General features: G+C 42.2%; 1 protein-coding gene across 4 annotated transcripts in view; it reads left to right on the top strand.

Annotated features, from left to right (window-relative positions):
- SPECC1 (sperm antigen with calponin homology and coiled-coil domains 1) overlaps positions 1-19,092 on the top strand; it is a 340,972-nt gene that overhangs the window by 98,714 nt on the left and 223,166 nt on the right. For all 4 annotated transcript variants that reach the window (XM_060203154.1, XM_007526170.3, XM_060203153.1 and 1 more), the window contains exon 3: positions 8,983-9,118. In XM_060203154.1, coding sequence (XP_060059137.1) covers positions 8,983-9,118 — 136 coding nt within the window. The remainder of the gene's footprint in view (positions 1-8,982; positions 9,119-19,092) is intronic.

Genomic DNA, 19,092 nt, shown 5'->3' with positions numbered 1-19,092 from the left:
TATTGTGTTAATTATTATGGGCCTTGGTGAACTTAGGTTTGAATTCGTTTCTCTTTGAACTCTTCAGATTTTCTTAACCTTGGGGTCTACTTTCAATTGGGGGTAAATTCTCAATATTTCTTCCTTTATAAATTATGTCCCTTTCTCTCTTCTTCTTCTTATACCCCTATGATGCAAATATTGTTTCTATTAATGATATTCTATAGCTCTCTTGTATTATCTTCAGTTGTGTTAAGTTTTTTTTTCTTTTTGCCATTTTTTTGGGGCAGCTTCTACCTTCCCTTCCCACTGTCTATGTTGATTTTTGGTGTCTGTCTTCCTGCAGGTGTTCCTCCTCTTGCTGTGTTCTTTTAGCTCAGTCATTGTCAGTGTGATGGACTTTTCTGTTATCCCCCATTTTGTTTCTGTTGTCCCTCATTTTGTTGCAGTCCTTCTCCACAGTTGTTCTCAATTCACTGAGCACCCCCTGGACCATAATTTTGGTGTCTTTATTAGGAGTTTTAGACAGCTCTACTAAATTTGGGGTTTTCATCAAATTGTTGACCCTGTCCATTATTGTGGTTGATTTGCTTTGCCTTACCTTTATGTCTGCTTCTCTAAGAACATCAGGAGCAAAGCTGAGTGGCAGAGGTGGTGCTGGGGTTAGTGGTGGCAGCAGAAGTCTGTGGTGGTAGGACCTGGTTGTGTGGTGTAGGACAGAGCATAGAACAAATCTTCACTGTTGTGGAAAGCTCTCTGTCCTTTTCCTTTTTGTTGTTCATTTATCTGAGATCTAAATTCTGCTCTCTTGGCTAGGAGTCCCCTTCTTTTTTTTTCATTTTACAGTGCATGGAAATGAATCCAGGGCCTTTCATAAGTGCAATACTAAACTTTTTTTTGGACTCCAGAGTTATTGCTGGGGCTTGGTGCCTGCACTACAAATCCACTACTTCTGGCCATCTTTTCCTTTTTCTTTCTTTCTTTTTTTATTAGATCTTACAGAGAAAAATTGAAAGAGTAGGGGAATACAGAGGGAGAGAGAAAGATAGACACCTATAGACCTGCTTCAGCACTTGTGAAGTGATCCCCCTGCAGGGGTTCCAGCCAGGAAACTCGTGAGGGTCTTTGCGCCTCATACTATGTGCACTAGTATCATGGGGGCCAGTGCATTATTGCCTGGCCCCCATGATACTAACATTTTAGGAGTGGCCTCCTGTGGCCAATTTTCATATTCTTTATTTTAGAGGGGTAGGGGGAGAAAGCGAGAAAGAGGAGGGAAAGGAAGGAAATAGACGCCGGTGTTCCACCATGGTGCTGGAACTTTGACCCAGGGCTTCAAGTATAGAAAAGCATGTGGGTCTACCTGGTGAGCTATCTCTCAGGCCCTCATTTTAATTTTTTGTGCTAGACACTATAAACATATGTATATGGCTCATATTTCTATTTGCAGTGCTGCTTTAGGCCACTGGTTCTCAGAGTGTGGTTCCCCTGGATCAGAGCAGCAGCATCACCTGTTAGAAATGCAAGTTCTTGGGGGCTGAGTGGTGGCACAGTGGGTTAAGCCCACATGTGGCAAAGTACAAGGACCACACAAGGATCCCGATTCAAGCCCCTGCCTCCCCACCTGCAGAGGGTGGCTTCACTAGCGGTGAAGCAGGTCTGCAGGTGTCTGTCTTTCTCTCCCCCTCTCTGTTTTACCCTCCTCTCTCAATTTCTTTCTGTCCTATCCTACAGTAATAACAACAATGATAGTAATAACAACAACAGGGACAACAAAAATGGACTCCAGTGTTGGTATGCTTCTAAATTCTGCTTATAGGACCTTCTGTTTTGATCATCACATTAGGTTCGCTTGTATTACTTAGGATGTAGTCTGTTACATAATCACTGTTTTACTTGGGTCCCGCCCTGCCTGCAGGGTATTGGTTTAATCCCCACTGGTTAGATGGAAGCTTTCTGTGTTCTTTTTGCACTCTTTTTTTTTCTCCGCCCCCTCTCCTAATCATTTCCTTTCGCTTGCCACTTCCGGTGAAGAGATGCATAAAAGGTGATGTATCTGATTAATAAAGGAGATACTGCTTCCCAGCTCAGCCATGAGTCCCTGGTCGTCTGTCTCCCACTGGCGAAGCTAGCCTGGCAAATGGCGCCCTGAACAGGCACTGGCACTCCAGGAGCAGTGGATTCTTGGTGCATGCACCTAGCACCAGTGATGAAAGAAAGAAAGGAAGGGAGGGAGGGAAGAGAGAAGGGAAGGAGGGAGGGAGGGAGGGAGGGAGGGAGGGAGGGAGGAAGGAAGGAAAGAAGGAAGGAAGGAAGGAAGGAAGGAAGGAAGGAAGGAAGGAAGGAAGGAAGGAAATACAATTTCTCAGGTCTTGCTCCAGACGTAAGGACTCAGAAGGTTGCTGGTGGGTTGGGGGCCTGGGGTGTGTGTGTAGGCAGCCTCTGCACTGTAACAGACAGTCAAGGAACTCTGATGCACCAGTGGCCTCATGTTAGAATCACTGCTCCAATCACATCATGCTCTCTTCATTTAAAGATCAGGTTATGTTGTGTCTGATACTTCTAGAGTCTTGAATTTCTGCCCCTATCTTTGTGGAATCCAGAACAATGTCTTAGTTCCTTTAATCTCAAAGCTATTTGAATGTTTTTCCTTCTGTGAGCATTCATGTGTAGGTGCTCAGAAGCTTGAATATCAGTGGAACCATTAGTGCAAACATTTAGCGAGAGTAGCATCAAAGCCAGGCCGACTCACACACCCTTAGAGGGATCTTCTGGAATGAACTAGAGCTCTCAAGTGGTACAGATGTTGTGTTTGATGACCAGGACACAGAGCCAAGAATGCAGCCATGAATAGAGAGAAAGCAGGGATTAGTACTGAGGCTTGGAGCTCTCTGGATTTGACAGTGCTTCCAAAAAGTGGTGGTAGAGTGTAAATAGCTTCAGTTGTTTACTTCAGTAGATGAGTGGGGTGGGTTTTAAATCTTTATTTTATTTTTTTAAGATTTTATTTATTTATTAATGAGAAATATAGGAGGAGAGAAAGAACCAGACATCACTCTGGTACATGTGCTTCTGGGGATTGAACTCAGAACCTCATGCTTGAGAGTCTGATGCTTTATCCACTGCACCACCTCCTGGACCACGGCTTTAAATCTTTACATAGTTCTTTCTTGGAAACTTTTTTTTTAATTTTTTTAATTTTACCTACTTATTTTGGATAGAGACAGAAACTGAGTGGAAAGGAGATAGAAAGGGAGAGAAAAAGACACTTGTAGTAGTGCTCTACCACTTGTGAAGCTTCCCCTGCATATGGGAACCAGAGGCTTAAATTCAGATCTTTGCACATGGTAACATGTGTGCTCTACTGGATATGTAACCCCCCAGTCTCTCCTGGGAAACCTTCTAAGAAATGAATCTTCCTTATGGAAGGTGAAGAGAGGTGTTTCCTCTCTGTTGTATGCCTAAAGCATGGCCTATTTAACTTTTAGCCTGCACAAGGGCAGGTTCAGACCTATTTATAATAAATTGAGATCCAAATGTCCAAGGAGAGGCAGAAGAAGTTGCATGTGGCTGGAATAATGGAATTCAGGAGTGGGCTTCAGAGCCAGGATTGCACATACAAGTGGCAGGCCTTTCTTTGTGTAGTACAGTGCCAGAGAATGAACACAGCAATACACACACACACACACACACACACACACACACACACACACACACACACGAAACTGCTGTGTGGCCTCCCCTCCCAATTTTCATTCTGTAGTTTAAGAGGCAGGGAGGAAGAACCTGAGCAACCAATGCACTACTTCACCATCCTTGGTGCTCTCCACAGGCCTTCCTTGAGGCACCAGGGATCAAACCCAGCAACCTGTCTCTTAACCACTAATGAAAAGCCCCCCCCATCTGAACAGTGTTTGCACCTCCTGCCCCCATAAAGGAAAATGATATAAGGCTCATGCTCAATGGCTGCCAGGTTCCTGCTGGCACCAAACCTAGGGCTTGGCCACCTGGGCATTCCTCACTCCTGCTGCCACTGTTGTCCCTGTTATCCCCATGGTGCTGTTCGTACCATCACTGATGCCACCTTTGTGACTATGCCAGACAACCCCACTGCTTTCCCAAAGGTGAGTTAGCAGGAGTCCTCTTACCTGTTGATTCCCTATTCTAGCTTGCAGACCGAGCCTTTGTCCACTGAGTCCCTTGCTGTAGTGATAATTCATCTCTTTCTTTTGCCACCAGGGCTATCAGTGGAGCATGACTCTCCTGATCCTAAAATCCTGTTTTACTTTATTTGTTAAGATACATGGATGAGGGACAGGCGGGGGGGAGGTGCTAAAGCCCTGTTCCACCACTTGTGAAGCCTCCTCCCTGGAGGTGTTCCCATGTGGGGACTGAGGGCTGGAACCTGGGTCCTGTGTATACTCTGCTGGGTAAGACACCACACAGTCCCCAGTTTTGCATTTCTTTATGTCGGGCCTGGTTGTTTTCATAATGCTGAGCACGCAGAGAGTGGAAAACAGAACCTCATGTATATCTTTTGAATCACTGTATTCAGTTCTCTTCTTTGTCAGAGCTGTTGTCTGGGGAATTTCTCAATTCTAATTCAGAAGCAGTTTTCCTTTGGGGACTTGGGGCACCTTTCTTGGCAGAGCTATGAACAAGAGTTTATGTTTTATTTATTATTATTTATTTATTATTTATTATTCTTTATTATTTATGAGCAAGAGTTTCTGTTTTATTTTTTTCCTATAGAGAACAAAGTTACTGACATCGTGAACTCACAAACTGTTACTGTCATTTTATACTAAACACATATTACACTGGTGTTCTGATGGATAGTTTGAGAGACTAGAAAGCTTATAACTCTTTTCACTCTGAGACAAGAGGAAGAAAAAATATATGGAGTCTTCAGGCTTGGAGATAGATTATCTGATAGATCACACATCTTACTGTGTGAGAGACCTGGCTTCACGCCCAGCACCACAGGAGGGCACCATGGACAGCACTGAGATAGTTGCACAGGTGCTGAAGTAGTGCAGTGCTATCTCTCTTCTCTTGCTGTTGCTTCTTCTTTCTGTTCTTCTTCCTCCCTCTTTCTCTGCCTCTCAAAGTAATAAAGAATGAAAAGCTTGGGCCAGGGAGGCCACTCAACAGTAGTATCTAGAGACATCTGCTGTTTTGACTCCTAACACTTGTCATTTACTTTTTGCAATTTCTAGAATGTCATATAAGTGAAATCAGGCAAGATATACCTTTTTTGTGTCTGTTTTCTTTCACTTAGCTTAATGAATGTGAGATTCAGACATATTTTGGTGTGGCCATGTATTTGTTTTCACTGCAGTAGTTTCCATGGCATGCCATGCTTCTATCTAATTTACCTGCTTTTTTATTGAAAAGCATTTGGGTTGTTCTAGTTTGGTGCTGTAATAATAAATATGTTATGAACTTTCTTTTGAGAATCACTCTCTTGGATGTAGTGTTGGGAGTGAGAGTACTGAGTAATATGGTTCAAGTACTTAGTACTTTTTAAAAAAATGTTTTAAATTGTCTTTATTTATATATTAGATAGAGACAGCCAGAAGTTGACAGGAAAGGGGGAGATAGAGAAGGGAGAGAGACAGAAAGACACCATTTGTGCAGCTTCCTCCCTGTAGGTGAACCCGGTCCTTGCACATTGTAACATGTGTGCTCAACCAGGTGTGCCACCACACGGCCCCCAAGTACTTAGTACTTTAGATACAACTAAGCATCTAAGCATTTCCCCACCAGCAGGCATCAGCATTCTGGTTTCTCCCTCAACCTTATCAACACTTTTATTTTTCCTTTCATGCTATTGAGTGAGGAAGAAGAGGGAGAAAGAGAAAGAGACAGGGACGGTGGGAGAAGTAGAGAGAGTGTAGATTACCCTGAAATTTAAAAAGATACAAAAATGGATGTGAATATTTAACTTAAGGAAGAACTGGAAACCAGCAGAGGAAAAGTGATTTTGTGTTTTCATTGATTTGAGGGTTTTCTCTGGCTGCTGTTCCAGATGTCAGAGTCAGATATATCACTGATGGCTCTGCATCTCTGCTTACCTCAAATCTTCTGGAACTTTTTCTCTTCAGTAATGTTCTCTAAACATGGCCGTGTTTGTAAGAATTTATTTGTGATCTTTCCATCCACCTCAAGTCTTGTAGTTTACCTGGACTTGAAGTGTGGGCTCATTCAGGGGTGCTCCTTTTAGACCCCAGTAGCTTCAGCAAATTGTCCTACTCTTTTATGACAGCAAAGAAAACACCACCAGGTGGTTCACCAGGTGGTTCACTTCCTAACAAAGTCCCAAAATCTAGATATAGACCACATCCCATAAGATAGAGCATATGTTCACATGTATCCATAAATTAGGGCAAAATATATACCTGAAAGCAAAAGTGCACAATAGTCTGCAGTGAGTCAGTATAAAGTTCATCATGAAATAGTGTCTACTTAGACTTAGATACCCTCCTCACCTACTTCCTATTACACTTACCATTACACTTCCCTCACTCACTCCAAAGCTAACCTTATCAAAACAAGGGCTGCAAAAGCTGAATAAGGGCAAGAGACTGGCATACTTTAATGATGACTCTTTAGTCACTATCAGGCCACCCCGTCAGCTGGGGCCCTAGTCAGGGAGTTGTGAGATTCCCAAACAGACATGATGGTCCTAGACCTTGAATAAATTCCTCTCTCCGTTGTTAGTGGTCATCTCTTAACAGGAACAACACAATAAACCCCTTTGTTGGCCCCCATTGGACCTTGCCCTCAACTTGGATCAACAACAGTAGAGAATGTTCCATTCTCTGAAGAAAGGATAGACAACATGCTGTATGATACACCTGAGGAATATGGGCCCTGAAATTGGGGCAGCTTGGAACATTCCTACTCATGACCACGGAGTATGAGCTCAGATCTACAGGGATGCAGAGGCCACATAGGCTCCTAAGCTGAATATGGGCCCCAGATCACATCAAATCGATAGGGTTTACAGTCAACAATATTTATACACCTTTCCCATATTTGGGAGCTATTCTCTTACCTGATCCAGCTTTCTGATCCTTTTTCCAGCCATGACATCATCTCCCCAGACAATAACTTGGATTCACCTGCATATCAGATTTCAGGCTCAGGGGAAAAAAAAAAGTCACAGGCTTTGGAATATATCTAAAATAGTCCTACTAGCTATCTACAAAACAGAGACCCCCCCCAACTCTTCATTTGCACTATTCCAGCATTTAGCTTCATGATTAATCAACAAATTGTTTGGCTTTATATGTTAACTCTCTTTTCAGCCACCAGGTTCCAGATGCTACCATGATGCCAATCAGACTTCCCTGGACAGATATCTCCACCAATGTATCCTGGAGCCCTGCTTCCCCAAAGCCCTGCCCTACTAGGGAAAGAGAGAGACAGGCTAGGAGTATGGGTCTACCTGCCAATGCTCATGGTCAGTTGGGAAGCAATTACAGAAGTCAAACCTTCCACCTTCTGCACCCCATAATGACCCTGGGTCCATACTCCCAGAGGGTTAAAGAATAGGGAAACTATCAGGGAAGAGGATGGGATATGGAGTTCTGATGGTGGGAATTGTGTGGAGTTGAGCCCCTCTTATTCTATGGTTTTATCAATGTCTCCTTTTTATAAATAAATTTTTAAAAAGAAAACAATAAAGACTGGAGGAGTTTCACTTTCTTCCTCTCACCCTCTAACAGAATTCTTCTAACCTCCAGAAAAGTTTCTTCCTTCTCTTTGAACATGTGGTCTCTGTACCATCCTGTGCAGAGTGCTGGGTGTTAGGCATTATTCATATTGCTTTTATCTCTTTCCTTTGCTCCTTTTAGAAGTATAATTTAAATATTTAACAAGAGGGAAAGAAAACGAGAATGTGAACAGAACACTTGCAGGGACAGGGGTCAAACCCAACATCATATGCATTCAAGTCACGTACTTTACTACCTGAGCCACTTCTGGTGACCAGAAGTATATTTTATTTTTTTATATTTATTTTTTCCCTTTTGTTGCCCTTGTTTGTTGTTGTTGTTATTGTTGTTGTTACTGATATTGTCATTGTTAGATAGGACAGAGAGAAATGGAGAAGGGGAAGACTGAGGGGGAGAGAAAGGCAGACACCTGCAGACCTGCTTCACCACCTGGGATGCGACTCCCTTGCAGGTGGGGAGCCAGGGGCTCGAACCAGGATCCTTAGACTGGCCCTTGCACTTTGTGCCACGTGTGCTTAACCTGCTGTGCTACCACCCAACTCCCCAGAAGTATATTTTAAAGTTAGTTTGGAGGTCCAGGAAGTGGCTCAGCTGGTAAAATACATCCCTTCCTGGCATAAAACCTTGGGTTTGATCCTAGGAAGCAAATAGAAGTGCCATGGACAGCACCAGGAGAAGCTTCATGGATGGAAGAGCAGTGCTTTGATTTTCCTCCTTCTACCCTGCCCCTTCTCCCTCTTTCAGTTTCCCTCTCTCAAAATATAGAGGGAAATTTGACCAAGGGATATGTCAGTGCTATGATGCATATGTGAACCCTGGATTCATTCCTTACAGAACATTAAAAGAGACGACTTGTTGTTGTTGTTGTTGTCCTTAATTTTTTTGGTATATTGCCCTACCCTTCCTTTTGTGGATCTCACAGTTCTCTTTTTAAAATCAATTCCTGTTCTTTAGAAAAAATATTTTCACCAGGAAAGCAGGGTTTTTTTTTTTTTAATTCATTATTTGAAGTATAACAATGATGGGCAGTATTTACTCATAACCTTTGAAACAGCAGTGGAAAAATCACAGCCTGAGATGTCAATGGCAGACACAGGTCGGTCAAGCTCCACACTGTCCCAGGTCACTCTACTCAGTTATCCTGAGCACCACCGCACTTCTCTGGCCCTTGGAAAGTGGCGCAGTCCTGTGCTCAAAGGCTTTCTTGGTTCCTACTGTTCCCAGCTGTTGATGCATCTCTTTTCCTCTCCCTCACCCTTAGCTCAAGAGGGCCAGCAGTGAGGACATGCTCAACAAACCAGGAAGCACTGCCATATCAGGGGTAGCTCGACTGAAAAAGACTTCAACAGCTGGAGCCATCTCTGAGTTCACCGAGAGCCGACTGCGCAGCAACCCAGGTACAGAAGGGGATAGATTGGAGAGGAGGGGGAAAGGTAGAAGGGGGGAAGACAGGAGGGAACAGGTTGCTCATCTTTCTCAGTGTTACTAGTGTTTTGAGAAACCTAGAAATTAAAATATATATATACTTTATTTACTTTGTTTCAATGAGAATGAGTTTCAGAGAAATGCAAAAAGAGAGGGAGAGGAAGAGTGTGTGCGCACACACTAGAGGAGAGCCCTACTCAGCTCTGGTTTATGGTGGTGCAGGGGCATGAATTGGGAGCTCAGAGCCTCAAGCATGAAAGTCTTTTGCAGAACCGGTATGCTGTCTTCCCAGCCCAGGATTTTTTTTTTTTTTTAAATTAGCCATCATCTTTGAGTTAAGAGATTGAGGAACTTAAAAGGTCAAAGGAAGTATTTCACTTTCTTTTCTGAGCACACAGCTATGAAAGTTAAGCCTAGAACTGCAACTTATGGCACGTTGTCAATAGTCTCAGATGGGGAAGGAGCTGGCATCGTACTTGATGTATAGGAGGGTCTGGAGGGCACTGTGATTATGGTTTCTGCACACCGCAATCCAGGTTTGCTTGCCAAAGGGTTGTTTTGATTTAGTCCATTTTCAAAGAAATTGGATCTTTAGAGAGTAGCTTTGACTTTTTTTAGGATGTAGGAGAAAGGAACATTGCTGTACAGTGGCTTGGCTGTTTTAAAGACTGGCTCCATACTAAACACACATTTGGTTTTAAAAATATAGCATATAAGAGTACAACTTATTTTTTGTCAAGACAGCCTGATGTTAATCCTAAAGGTAACATAGCACCTCTAAGAAATGACAGAATGATTCCACTCTCGAATATTGATGCAAGACTGTGAGATAAAAAAGTCAGTGGGTGGGACCCTGAGAGGTGACTCAGTAAGTAAAGTGCAAGCATGCCTTCCGTGGTCTTCGGTTTGATTTTTATACCTAGTGGGAACACTGAGAACAAAACAGGTGGAATTCTATGGATGATGGAGTGGTGCTTGGATTTCTAAAATATTAATACTGTGATGGGGAAATTTCTTAAAGGTTGAAATATAAGATAGTATGTTGGAAGTCTCAGGTTTGATCCCTAGTACTGTGTCTGTCAAAGTGATGCTTTCTCTCTCTGCATTTAAATAAATCCGTAACAATAGAGAGAGAATAAAACTTTGTCCAGGGAGATTGCTCAGTAATATCACACATGCATGAGGTCCTGGATTCTTTCCCTAGCACTTCATTTTAACATGTTAGCAAATATAAATGAAAGAAGTCAGACAGGGAGAGACAAATGCCACATGGCCTCACTTATATATGGAATCTTAGAAACAAACTGAGGGACCAGGCTGTGGTGCACTTGGTTAAGTGCACACATTACAGTGCTCAAGGACCCAGGTTCAAGCCCCTGGTCCCCACATTCAGGGGGAAGCCTTCACAAGTGGTGAAGCAGGGCTGCAGGTGTCTATCACTCCTCTCAGTTTCTCTCACCTCTGATCAATAAATAAATAAAAACAAATTAAAAGGGAAAAAAGCAAGTTCATAGACAAGGTAAGTGGCTGTCAGAGATGGAATTGAGGAGTAGGGAAACACCCAAAAGGAAATCAAAAGGTATAAGCATGTAGTTATGAAATAAGTTATAAGGGCATGTTGTGTTAACACAGCATGATGACTCTAATAGGGCTGTACTGTAGGGCCAGGAGATGGCTCAATAGGTAGAGAACATACCTTACAAGAGCTCTGGGTCCCATCCCCTGCACCATGTGTGAGCACCATGGACAGCACCAAGGGAGTTCCAGGGAGAGAGAACTGATGTCTCTCTTTCTCTCTCTCTCTCTGAAAATGTGGACTAAATATTAGTCTTGGGGAGGTGCCAGGCTAGCGTGGGGGTGCCTCTTTCCGGGCACATGATCTCTGGGTTGGAGAGAACTCAACCGGAGCCAGCCTGGGCTGCTACTCACTCAATGACACGAGGGAGATGACTCAGGAACAGACTCATGGTGGGGCAATGCAATGTCTTCATTGATCAGAGAGCCAAGGCTTTTTAAAAGGCAGATCCAGAAGTGGCAAGTTGGAAACAGAAATGGTTAGGAAAGGGGTGGAGAAAGGCTGGAAATGTAGGAACTTCCTTAGCAACTGTTGTGAGGGTTTTAACTGCTGGGATTAATAATGCCCTGGAGGCAGGGAGGGTCTTGAGGGTAGAAAGAAGATAGATCACGTAAGGATCCCAGTTCGAGCCCCCGGCTCCCCACCTGCAGGGGAGTCGCTTCACAAGCGGTGAAGCAGGTCTGCAGGTGTCTGTCTTTCTCTCCTCCTCTCTGTCTTCCCCTCCTCTCTCCATTTCTCTCTGTCCTATCCAACAACAACGACATTAATAACCACAACAATGTTAAACAACAAGGGCAACAAAAAGGAAAATAAATAAATAAATAAATAAAAAAGAAGATAGATCAAAGGAATGGAATGAGTGGGGATCTTTCAGGAAAAAACAATGATTATGTAGATAGGCCATAGTATCAGGAATGCAGGGTGCTTTGTGAGCCCTGCCAAGCTCAACCACATCCGCACAATTTCCCAACATCTCCCCCTTTCTTTTAATCTAATGGCCATAGTATCAGGAATGCAGGGTATTTGTGATGTAGGAAGTCTGATAAGACGAGGCAAACCTTTGGGATTACTCCTGTCCCTTCTTGTTCAACCTCTCGGTAGAGAGAGAGACTGACAGGATAGACGCACTCCTCAGGTCAAGCCCTGCCAAGCTCAACTATATCCTCACAATTTCCCAACAGGGAGGCAACTCAGTAACATTGTGTATGGACAAAGTCCCTGGCTTCATTCCCTAGTACTTCATAGTAGTAGTGGTGGTGGTGGTGGCGGCGGAAGAAGAGGAAAAGGAGGAGGAGGATAAGGTATTAGTAAGGAGTAATATATTATATATTCATCTGTTTGCATATTGACAATTGCTGAGAAAGTAGATTTTTTTATTCTTTATGGGGGGAGGGTAATGGGTTATAGTACAGTTGTTGACACATGGGTACAATTTCTCATGTCCCCATGATAGGTTTCTGCAGAATACTTTCATCCCCAACTTGGGTCCTTTCTCTCCATCATGTACCAGGATCTCAAATCACTGCCCCCAGTCTCCTCTCTGCTTTCCTTCCCCAGAGACTTTTGCCTTGATGCAGAACACTAGATCCTCCTCTGACATCATGTTCCAGGACCTGAACCCTACCCCCGACCCCAGAGTCTTTTACTTTGGTGCAGTACACCAACTCAAGTCCAATTTTCACTTTGTGTTTCCCCTTTCTATCATTGTTTCTTTAGTTCCAACAATGAGTGAGATCTTTAAATATATATATATATATATATATATATATATATATATATATAATTATGTATAAGAGCAAATTTTAACAGATTTACTGTGATTATTTTGCTATATGCAATTATTCAATCATTGCTGAACACTAAAAACTAACATGTTTTATCAATTTTACCTCAATAATATCCTCCCAAATTAGCAAATAGGATTCAACAAGAAATTAAAAGAATAGTAGTTGATACAACTAAGTGATACAACCAAGTGAACTTATGCCTTCTAAGAGTTGATCATTATTGGGAAATCAAGGGATATAATCTGTCACACATAGAATACCACATGGTCATACTCAAGAGAGATGAGGGTGCATTTGACAAAATTAGCAATATTTCTTATTAAGAAAGCAAATGCTGCAATTCCTTTCCTGGGAATATATCCTAAAGAACCAAACATACCCATCCAAAAAAATTTCTGTATACCTATGTTCATAGCAGCACAATTTGTAGTAACCAAAACCTGGAAACAACCCAAGTATCCAACAACAGATGAATGGCTGAGCAAGTTGTGGTATATATACATGATGGAAAACTACTCAGCAATTTAAAATGGTGACTACTTCACCTATTTCAGCCCATCTTAGATAGAGCTTGAAGAAATCATGTTAAGTGAAATAAGTCAGAAACAAAAGGATGAATATGGAATGATCTCACTCATAGGCAGAAGTTGAAAAAACAAGATCAGTAGGGAAAACACAAAGCAGAACTTAGAATGGAGTTGGTGTATTGCATCAAAGTAAAAGACTCTGGGGTGGGGTTCAGGTCCTGGAACATGATGTCAGAGGATGACCTAGTGGGGGTTGTATTGTTATGTGGAAAACTGGGAAATGTTATGTGTGTACAAAATATTATATTATATTTTACTGTCAACTGTAATAAAGAAATTTTTTTAAAAAGGAATAAAACAAACTCTTGGTAGGTAGTATGGATACTCCTTTAGTAATGCAAATTTGTGTGTCTTAATCCAAAGCCAGCATTATGCTTTATGAGGCAATTCTAGAAAAATAATTAATTGGGGAGTCGGGCTGTAGCGCAGCGGGTTAAGCGCAGGTGGCGCAAAGCACAAGGACCGACATAAGGATCCTGGTTCGAACCCTGGCTCCCCACCTGCAGGGGAGTTGCTTCACAGGCAGTGAAGCAGATCTGCAGGTGTCTCTCTTTCTCTCCTCCTCTCTGTCTTCCCCTCCTCTCTCCATTTCTCTCTGTCCTATCCAACAATGACAACAACAATAATAACTACAACAATAAAACAACAAGGGCAACAAAAGGGAATAAATAAATAAAATAAATATTAAAAAAAATATTTTTTAAAAAAAGAAAAATAATTAATTGATTAATTAATTTTTATCAGAGCACTGCTCAGCTCTGGCTTATGGTGGTGCAGAGGATTGAACTTGGGACTTTGGAGCCTCAGGCATGAGAGTCCCTATGCATAACCATTATGCCATCTACCTCTGCCCTGTTGTATTTTTTATTTTATTTTTAACTATGCTAGAGACAGAAGCAGTGGGAGAGATGGGAAGATTGAAGGAGAAAGAGAGACACCTGCAGCCTGCTCCACTGCATGTAAAGACTCTCCCCTGTCTCTGGTAAAAAGAAAGAAAGAAAGAAAGAAAGAAAGAAAGAAAGAAAGAAAGAAAGAAAGAAAGGAAGGAAGGAAGGAAGGAAGGAAGGAAGGAAGGAAGGAAGAATGGAAGGAAGGAAGAAAGAAAGAAAGAAAGAGAGAGAGAGAGAGGAAGAGAGAAAGAAAGAAAAAAAGCAGGGACCGCTATTCTTAATCTGACACCACAGACCCTAAAAGAAATAAGGTTTTAAAGGATAGGGATGGACATCACTTAATACTCGGAGGATCAGTCAATTAAGAGATCTTAACGATTATTCACATCTGTGCACCCAATGAAAAGCTATCTAATTACATCAAACATCTACTGAAAGGGCTACAGCAATATATTAACAGCAACACAGTAATAGTAGGGGACTTCAACACCCCTTGGATGTTAGACCAGAAACTATCAAATACTTAGAGGAAAATAGTGACAGAACTCTTTTCCACCTAAATTTTAAAGGCATCTTCAATGAAACAAATCCAGTAAAAAAAAAAAAAAAAAAAGTTGAACAATAAACACAAAGCTGAACTTGGACTGAGTCTGGTATATTGCACCAAAGTAAAGGACTCTGTGGTGGGGGGGAGCAGAAGGTTCAGGTTCTGGAACATGATGGCAGAGGAGGACATAGAGGAGGGTTGAATTGTTATGTGGAAAACAGAGAAATGTGAACAGGGGTATATAGCATAATGGTTATGCAAAGAGACTCTTATTCTTGAGGCTCCATGGTCTCAGGTTCATGGTGAATTCACCTTCTTTACTCCATCTTGGATAGAGCTCAAAGATACCATGCTAAGTGAGGTAAGTCAGAAACAAAAGGATGAATATGGGATGATCTCACTCATAGACGGAAGTTGAGAAACAAGATCAGAAGGAAAAACTAAGCATACCTTGAACTGGAGTTGGTGTATTGCACCAAAAAGAGCCTGAAGGCGGGAGGGGGGGTGTCCAGGTCCTGAAACATGATGGTAGAGGAGGACCTAGTGGGGGTTGGATTGTTATGTGGAAATGTTATGCATGTTCAAATGGTTGTATTTTACTGTTGAGTACAAACCATTAATCCCTCAATAAAGAAATTAAAAAATAAAAAAGAAAGTCAGGGGTAGAGACAGAGAAACAAAGAATGGTAAAGACATCAGAGTACTAAAGATTCCCCCAGTGTGGTCAAGTCTAGGCTAGAACCTGGGTGGCAAATACTAGCAAAGCAGCCTCCCAGATGAGCTCTTCTTCTAGTTCCCTATCCCCTTTTTCTCACTTGTTTAAATCCTTTCCCTAGTCCTCTTATCTTTCTCAATATCAAATGTGAACTTATCTCAAAACCTTTATAAAGTCTTATATATTAATGTACCCATCACATGTTAATAATATCCTCAATTCATTGTTTGCTCAATAAATACTTGTTAAAGACACACACACACACACACACACACACACACACACACACACACACACACACGACTCCTTCCTCCTTGCAAGTGGGTACCAGGGGCTCGAACCCAGGTCCTTGCACATGGTATGCTATGTGTTTTACCAGTTGCACCACCACCTGGTCCCTCTAGAATTATATTCATAAAAATCAATAATGAGTCAAGGTTGCCAACTGTCACCAATTGTTATCTAGTATTTTTTTAAAATATTAACCAATGTAATAAGACAAAGAGCTGTAGAAGTGTGTAAATATTACAATGAAGAAAGGAAGTCAATATAATGCTATGATAACACTGTGTGCTTAGAAATATGTTTTGAGTTTCCTGGGAAAATGTATCATTAGAAGAAATTGCAAGTGTTCTGAAAAATCTGTTAGATACAATATGAGACCAGCATGAGAGTGGTTGTAAAATGTAAACTATAGCTTCTTTGTTGGCATCTAGTTATAAAAGGATATAAAAGAAGGCGTATTCCCATGTATAAAGAAGTGGTAAAGATAGATCTCTAGGAATCTTCCACAGTAGTATAAGAGCTTGTGAAAAAAATCTTTAAACTTTTCTGAAGAACATAAAATGAGGGGGTGTGTAAATAGAATGATGGCATGCAAAGAGACTCTCATGCCTGAGACTCCAAAGTCCCAGATTCAATCCCCTGCACCACCAGAAGCTTGAGTTGAACAGGGCTCTAGTAAAATAAATAAATACATAAATAAATACATAAATAAGAAATAACAAAATAAGGTATAAGTAGAAGAATATACCCAAGGGGGCTGGATGGTGATGCACCCAGTAGAGTGCCTCTTATCATGCACAAGAAACCAAGTTCAGGCTCCTAATCCCCACATGGATGGGAAATAGTGCTGCAGGTCTCTTCTCCTCTCCTCTCCTCTCCTCTCCTCTCCTCTCCTCTCCTCTCCTCTCCTCTCCTCTCCTCTCCTCTCCTCTCCTCTCCTCTCCTCTCCCCTCCCCTCCCCTCCCCTCCCCTCCCCTCCCCTCCCCTCCTCTCCTCTCCTCTCTTCTTTTTCCTCTCTGTCTTTCACCGTTCCCTCTTGATTTTTCTGTCTCTATCATACACACATATATATATATATACACATATATTACACAGCTCTGCCCCGGCCAGTGGGGCAGTGAACAGGGGCTAGGAACCTCGGGACCTGGAATGACAGGGACAAGAGATACGAAAGAATGACAGCAAGACAGGATTCTTATCAAGCTGCAAAATTTTATTGTGTTCACAGGCATTATAAGGCTTTGGGGAAGGGAGATTGCAAGAGGAGAAGGAGGAGGGGGAGCAATCTTCAAAGTGGAATGTTCCTTGCAACATACAATGGCCGAAACCATGTTTGTTACCACAACTATGTGTTGTGTCTCTTGATTTCTGATAAATGGTCTACCTGAGGGGAAATGGTCTGCCCAGGGGGAAATGAAAACTTGTCTCGAGGGCTTCCATTGTTTCAAAGCTTATCAAGCAGAGAAATGGCTCCTGGCACAGCTCTTGAGCTCTTAGGTGGGAAAATTAATTTAATTTAATTTACTGCATATAACAACAAATATAATAACGATTCTAAATTATTCTGTGAATGCAATTTCATCCAAATTAAAATATCAGTGGAGATCTGGATGTGTAGACACTAGTAATATGGTACTGTTTTTTTTTTTTTTTTAAGAAAGGATAAATTAACAAAACCATAGGGTAGGAGGGGTACAACTCCACACAATTCCCACCACCCAATCTCCATATCCCATCCCCTCCCCTGATAGCTTTCCCATTCTCTATCCCTCTGGGAGCATGGACCCAGGGTCGTTGTGGGTTGCAGAGGGTGGAAGGTCTGGCTTCTGTAATTGCTTCCCCGCTGAACATGGACGTTGACTGGTCAGTCCATACTCCCAGACTGTCTCTATTTTTCCCTAGTGGGGTGGGTCTCTGAGGAAGCAGAGCTCCAGGACACATTGGTGGGGGTCTTCAGTCCAGGGAAGCCTAGCTGGCATCCTGATGGCATCTGGAACTAGAGTTTGCAGTGAGTACCCCCCTAAGACTTCCTCTCCACTATTTCAACCTTTGGGTCCATGATTGCTCAACAATTTGTTTGGCTTTGTATGTTAACTGGGTTTGTTTTAAGGTTTTCTTAGCCAGAGAGACTTTGCCTTCCACCCCAGCCCAGGAGACAATTAACAATGACAAACATTGCTAAATCACAACTGGAGGATGCTACTGCCATCTAGTGGACAGAGGTGACAGTGCTGCGAGACTCTGAAACACAAGACAGCTCTCACAATAAAGAATTCTAGCCCAAATTACTAGCCCTCAATACTACTGTTATTGAGAAGCTCTGACATAGAAGAATAAGTAAGGATAATCATAAAAATTCTGGAAACTAGCCATCATGGGACTAATATTAAGCACTTTGAAAGTGGAGGAGAAATAGGCAGTTCAGTGGAACACTAGTCAGAGTCCAGAATTCACCAGAGGTAGAACTGGGGAAGGTAGCATTTTACATTGAACTAGATCATTCACTCTGAAGTAACCACTGATTAGATCTTGAGTGAAAAATTAAGTTAAGTTCCATATCTCATTCTGCTTACCACAATAAATCCAGCAGATCAAGATTTAAATGTTTACAGATGAAAGTATAAAGAGAAAACATCCAAGAAGGAGCTGGGTGGTGGCTCATCTGATTGAGCACATACATTACAGCATGCAAGGACCTGGATTTCAGCCCCTGTCCCCACCTTCAGGGGGAAAGCTTTGCGAGTGGTGAAGCTGGGCTGCGTGTGTCTCTGTCTCTTTCCCTCTCTATCACCCCCTTCCCTCTCAATTTCTGGCTGTCTCTATCCAGTAAATAAAGATAATAATAAAAGTTGAGTGGTGGCCTTGCCTCTCACTGTCATAAAAAATATAAATAACTTGAGGACCAGGTGGTAGTGCAGTAGGTTAAGCACACATGGTGCAAAGCACAAGGACCGGCGTAGGGATCCCGGTTTGAGCCCCCCAGCTCCCCACCTGCAGGGGGGTCCTTTCATGGGTGGTGAAGCAGGTCTGTAGGTCTTTCCGCCTCTGTCTTCCCCTCCTCTCTCGATTTCACTCTTTCCTACCCAACAACAACGGCAACAATAACAAGGGCAACAAAAATGGGGAAATGGCCTCCAGGAGCAGTGGGTTCATAGTGCAGGCACCAAGTCCCAGCAATAACCCTGGAGGCAAATACACACACACACACACACACCTAATTTTTAAAAGTTTATAAAAGAAAAAAGTAGCATCTCCTATTTAGACATTCTTAAAGCAGTTTTCTGTGAAGGGAAAAAATAAAATTAAGGAGAGTAAGAAAAAAAAAAAACTGAGGCAACCTAGGAGGTGGTACTGTGGATAAAGCATTGGAATTTTTTATTTATTTTTTTTTTTTTGCGTCCAGAGTTATTGCTGGGGCTCGGTGCTGGCAGTATGAATCCACTGCCCCAACAGCATTTTTTTTCTTTTTCATTTTACTTAATAGGATAGAGGCAGATTGAAAGAGGAGAGGGAGATAGAGAGAGAGAAAGCTGCAGATCTGCTTCACTTCTAGTGACGC

This window comes from Erinaceus europaeus, chromosome 12 (assembly GCF_950295315.1).
Source record: "Erinaceus europaeus chromosome 12, mEriEur2.1, whole genome shotgun sequence".
Classification (NCBI taxonomy): Eukaryota; Metazoa; Chordata; class Mammalia; order Eulipotyphla; family Erinaceidae; genus Erinaceus; species Erinaceus europaeus.
The sequence above is the reverse complement of the archived record's forward strand: the minus strand, read 5'-3'. Positions and strand labels throughout refer to the sequence as shown.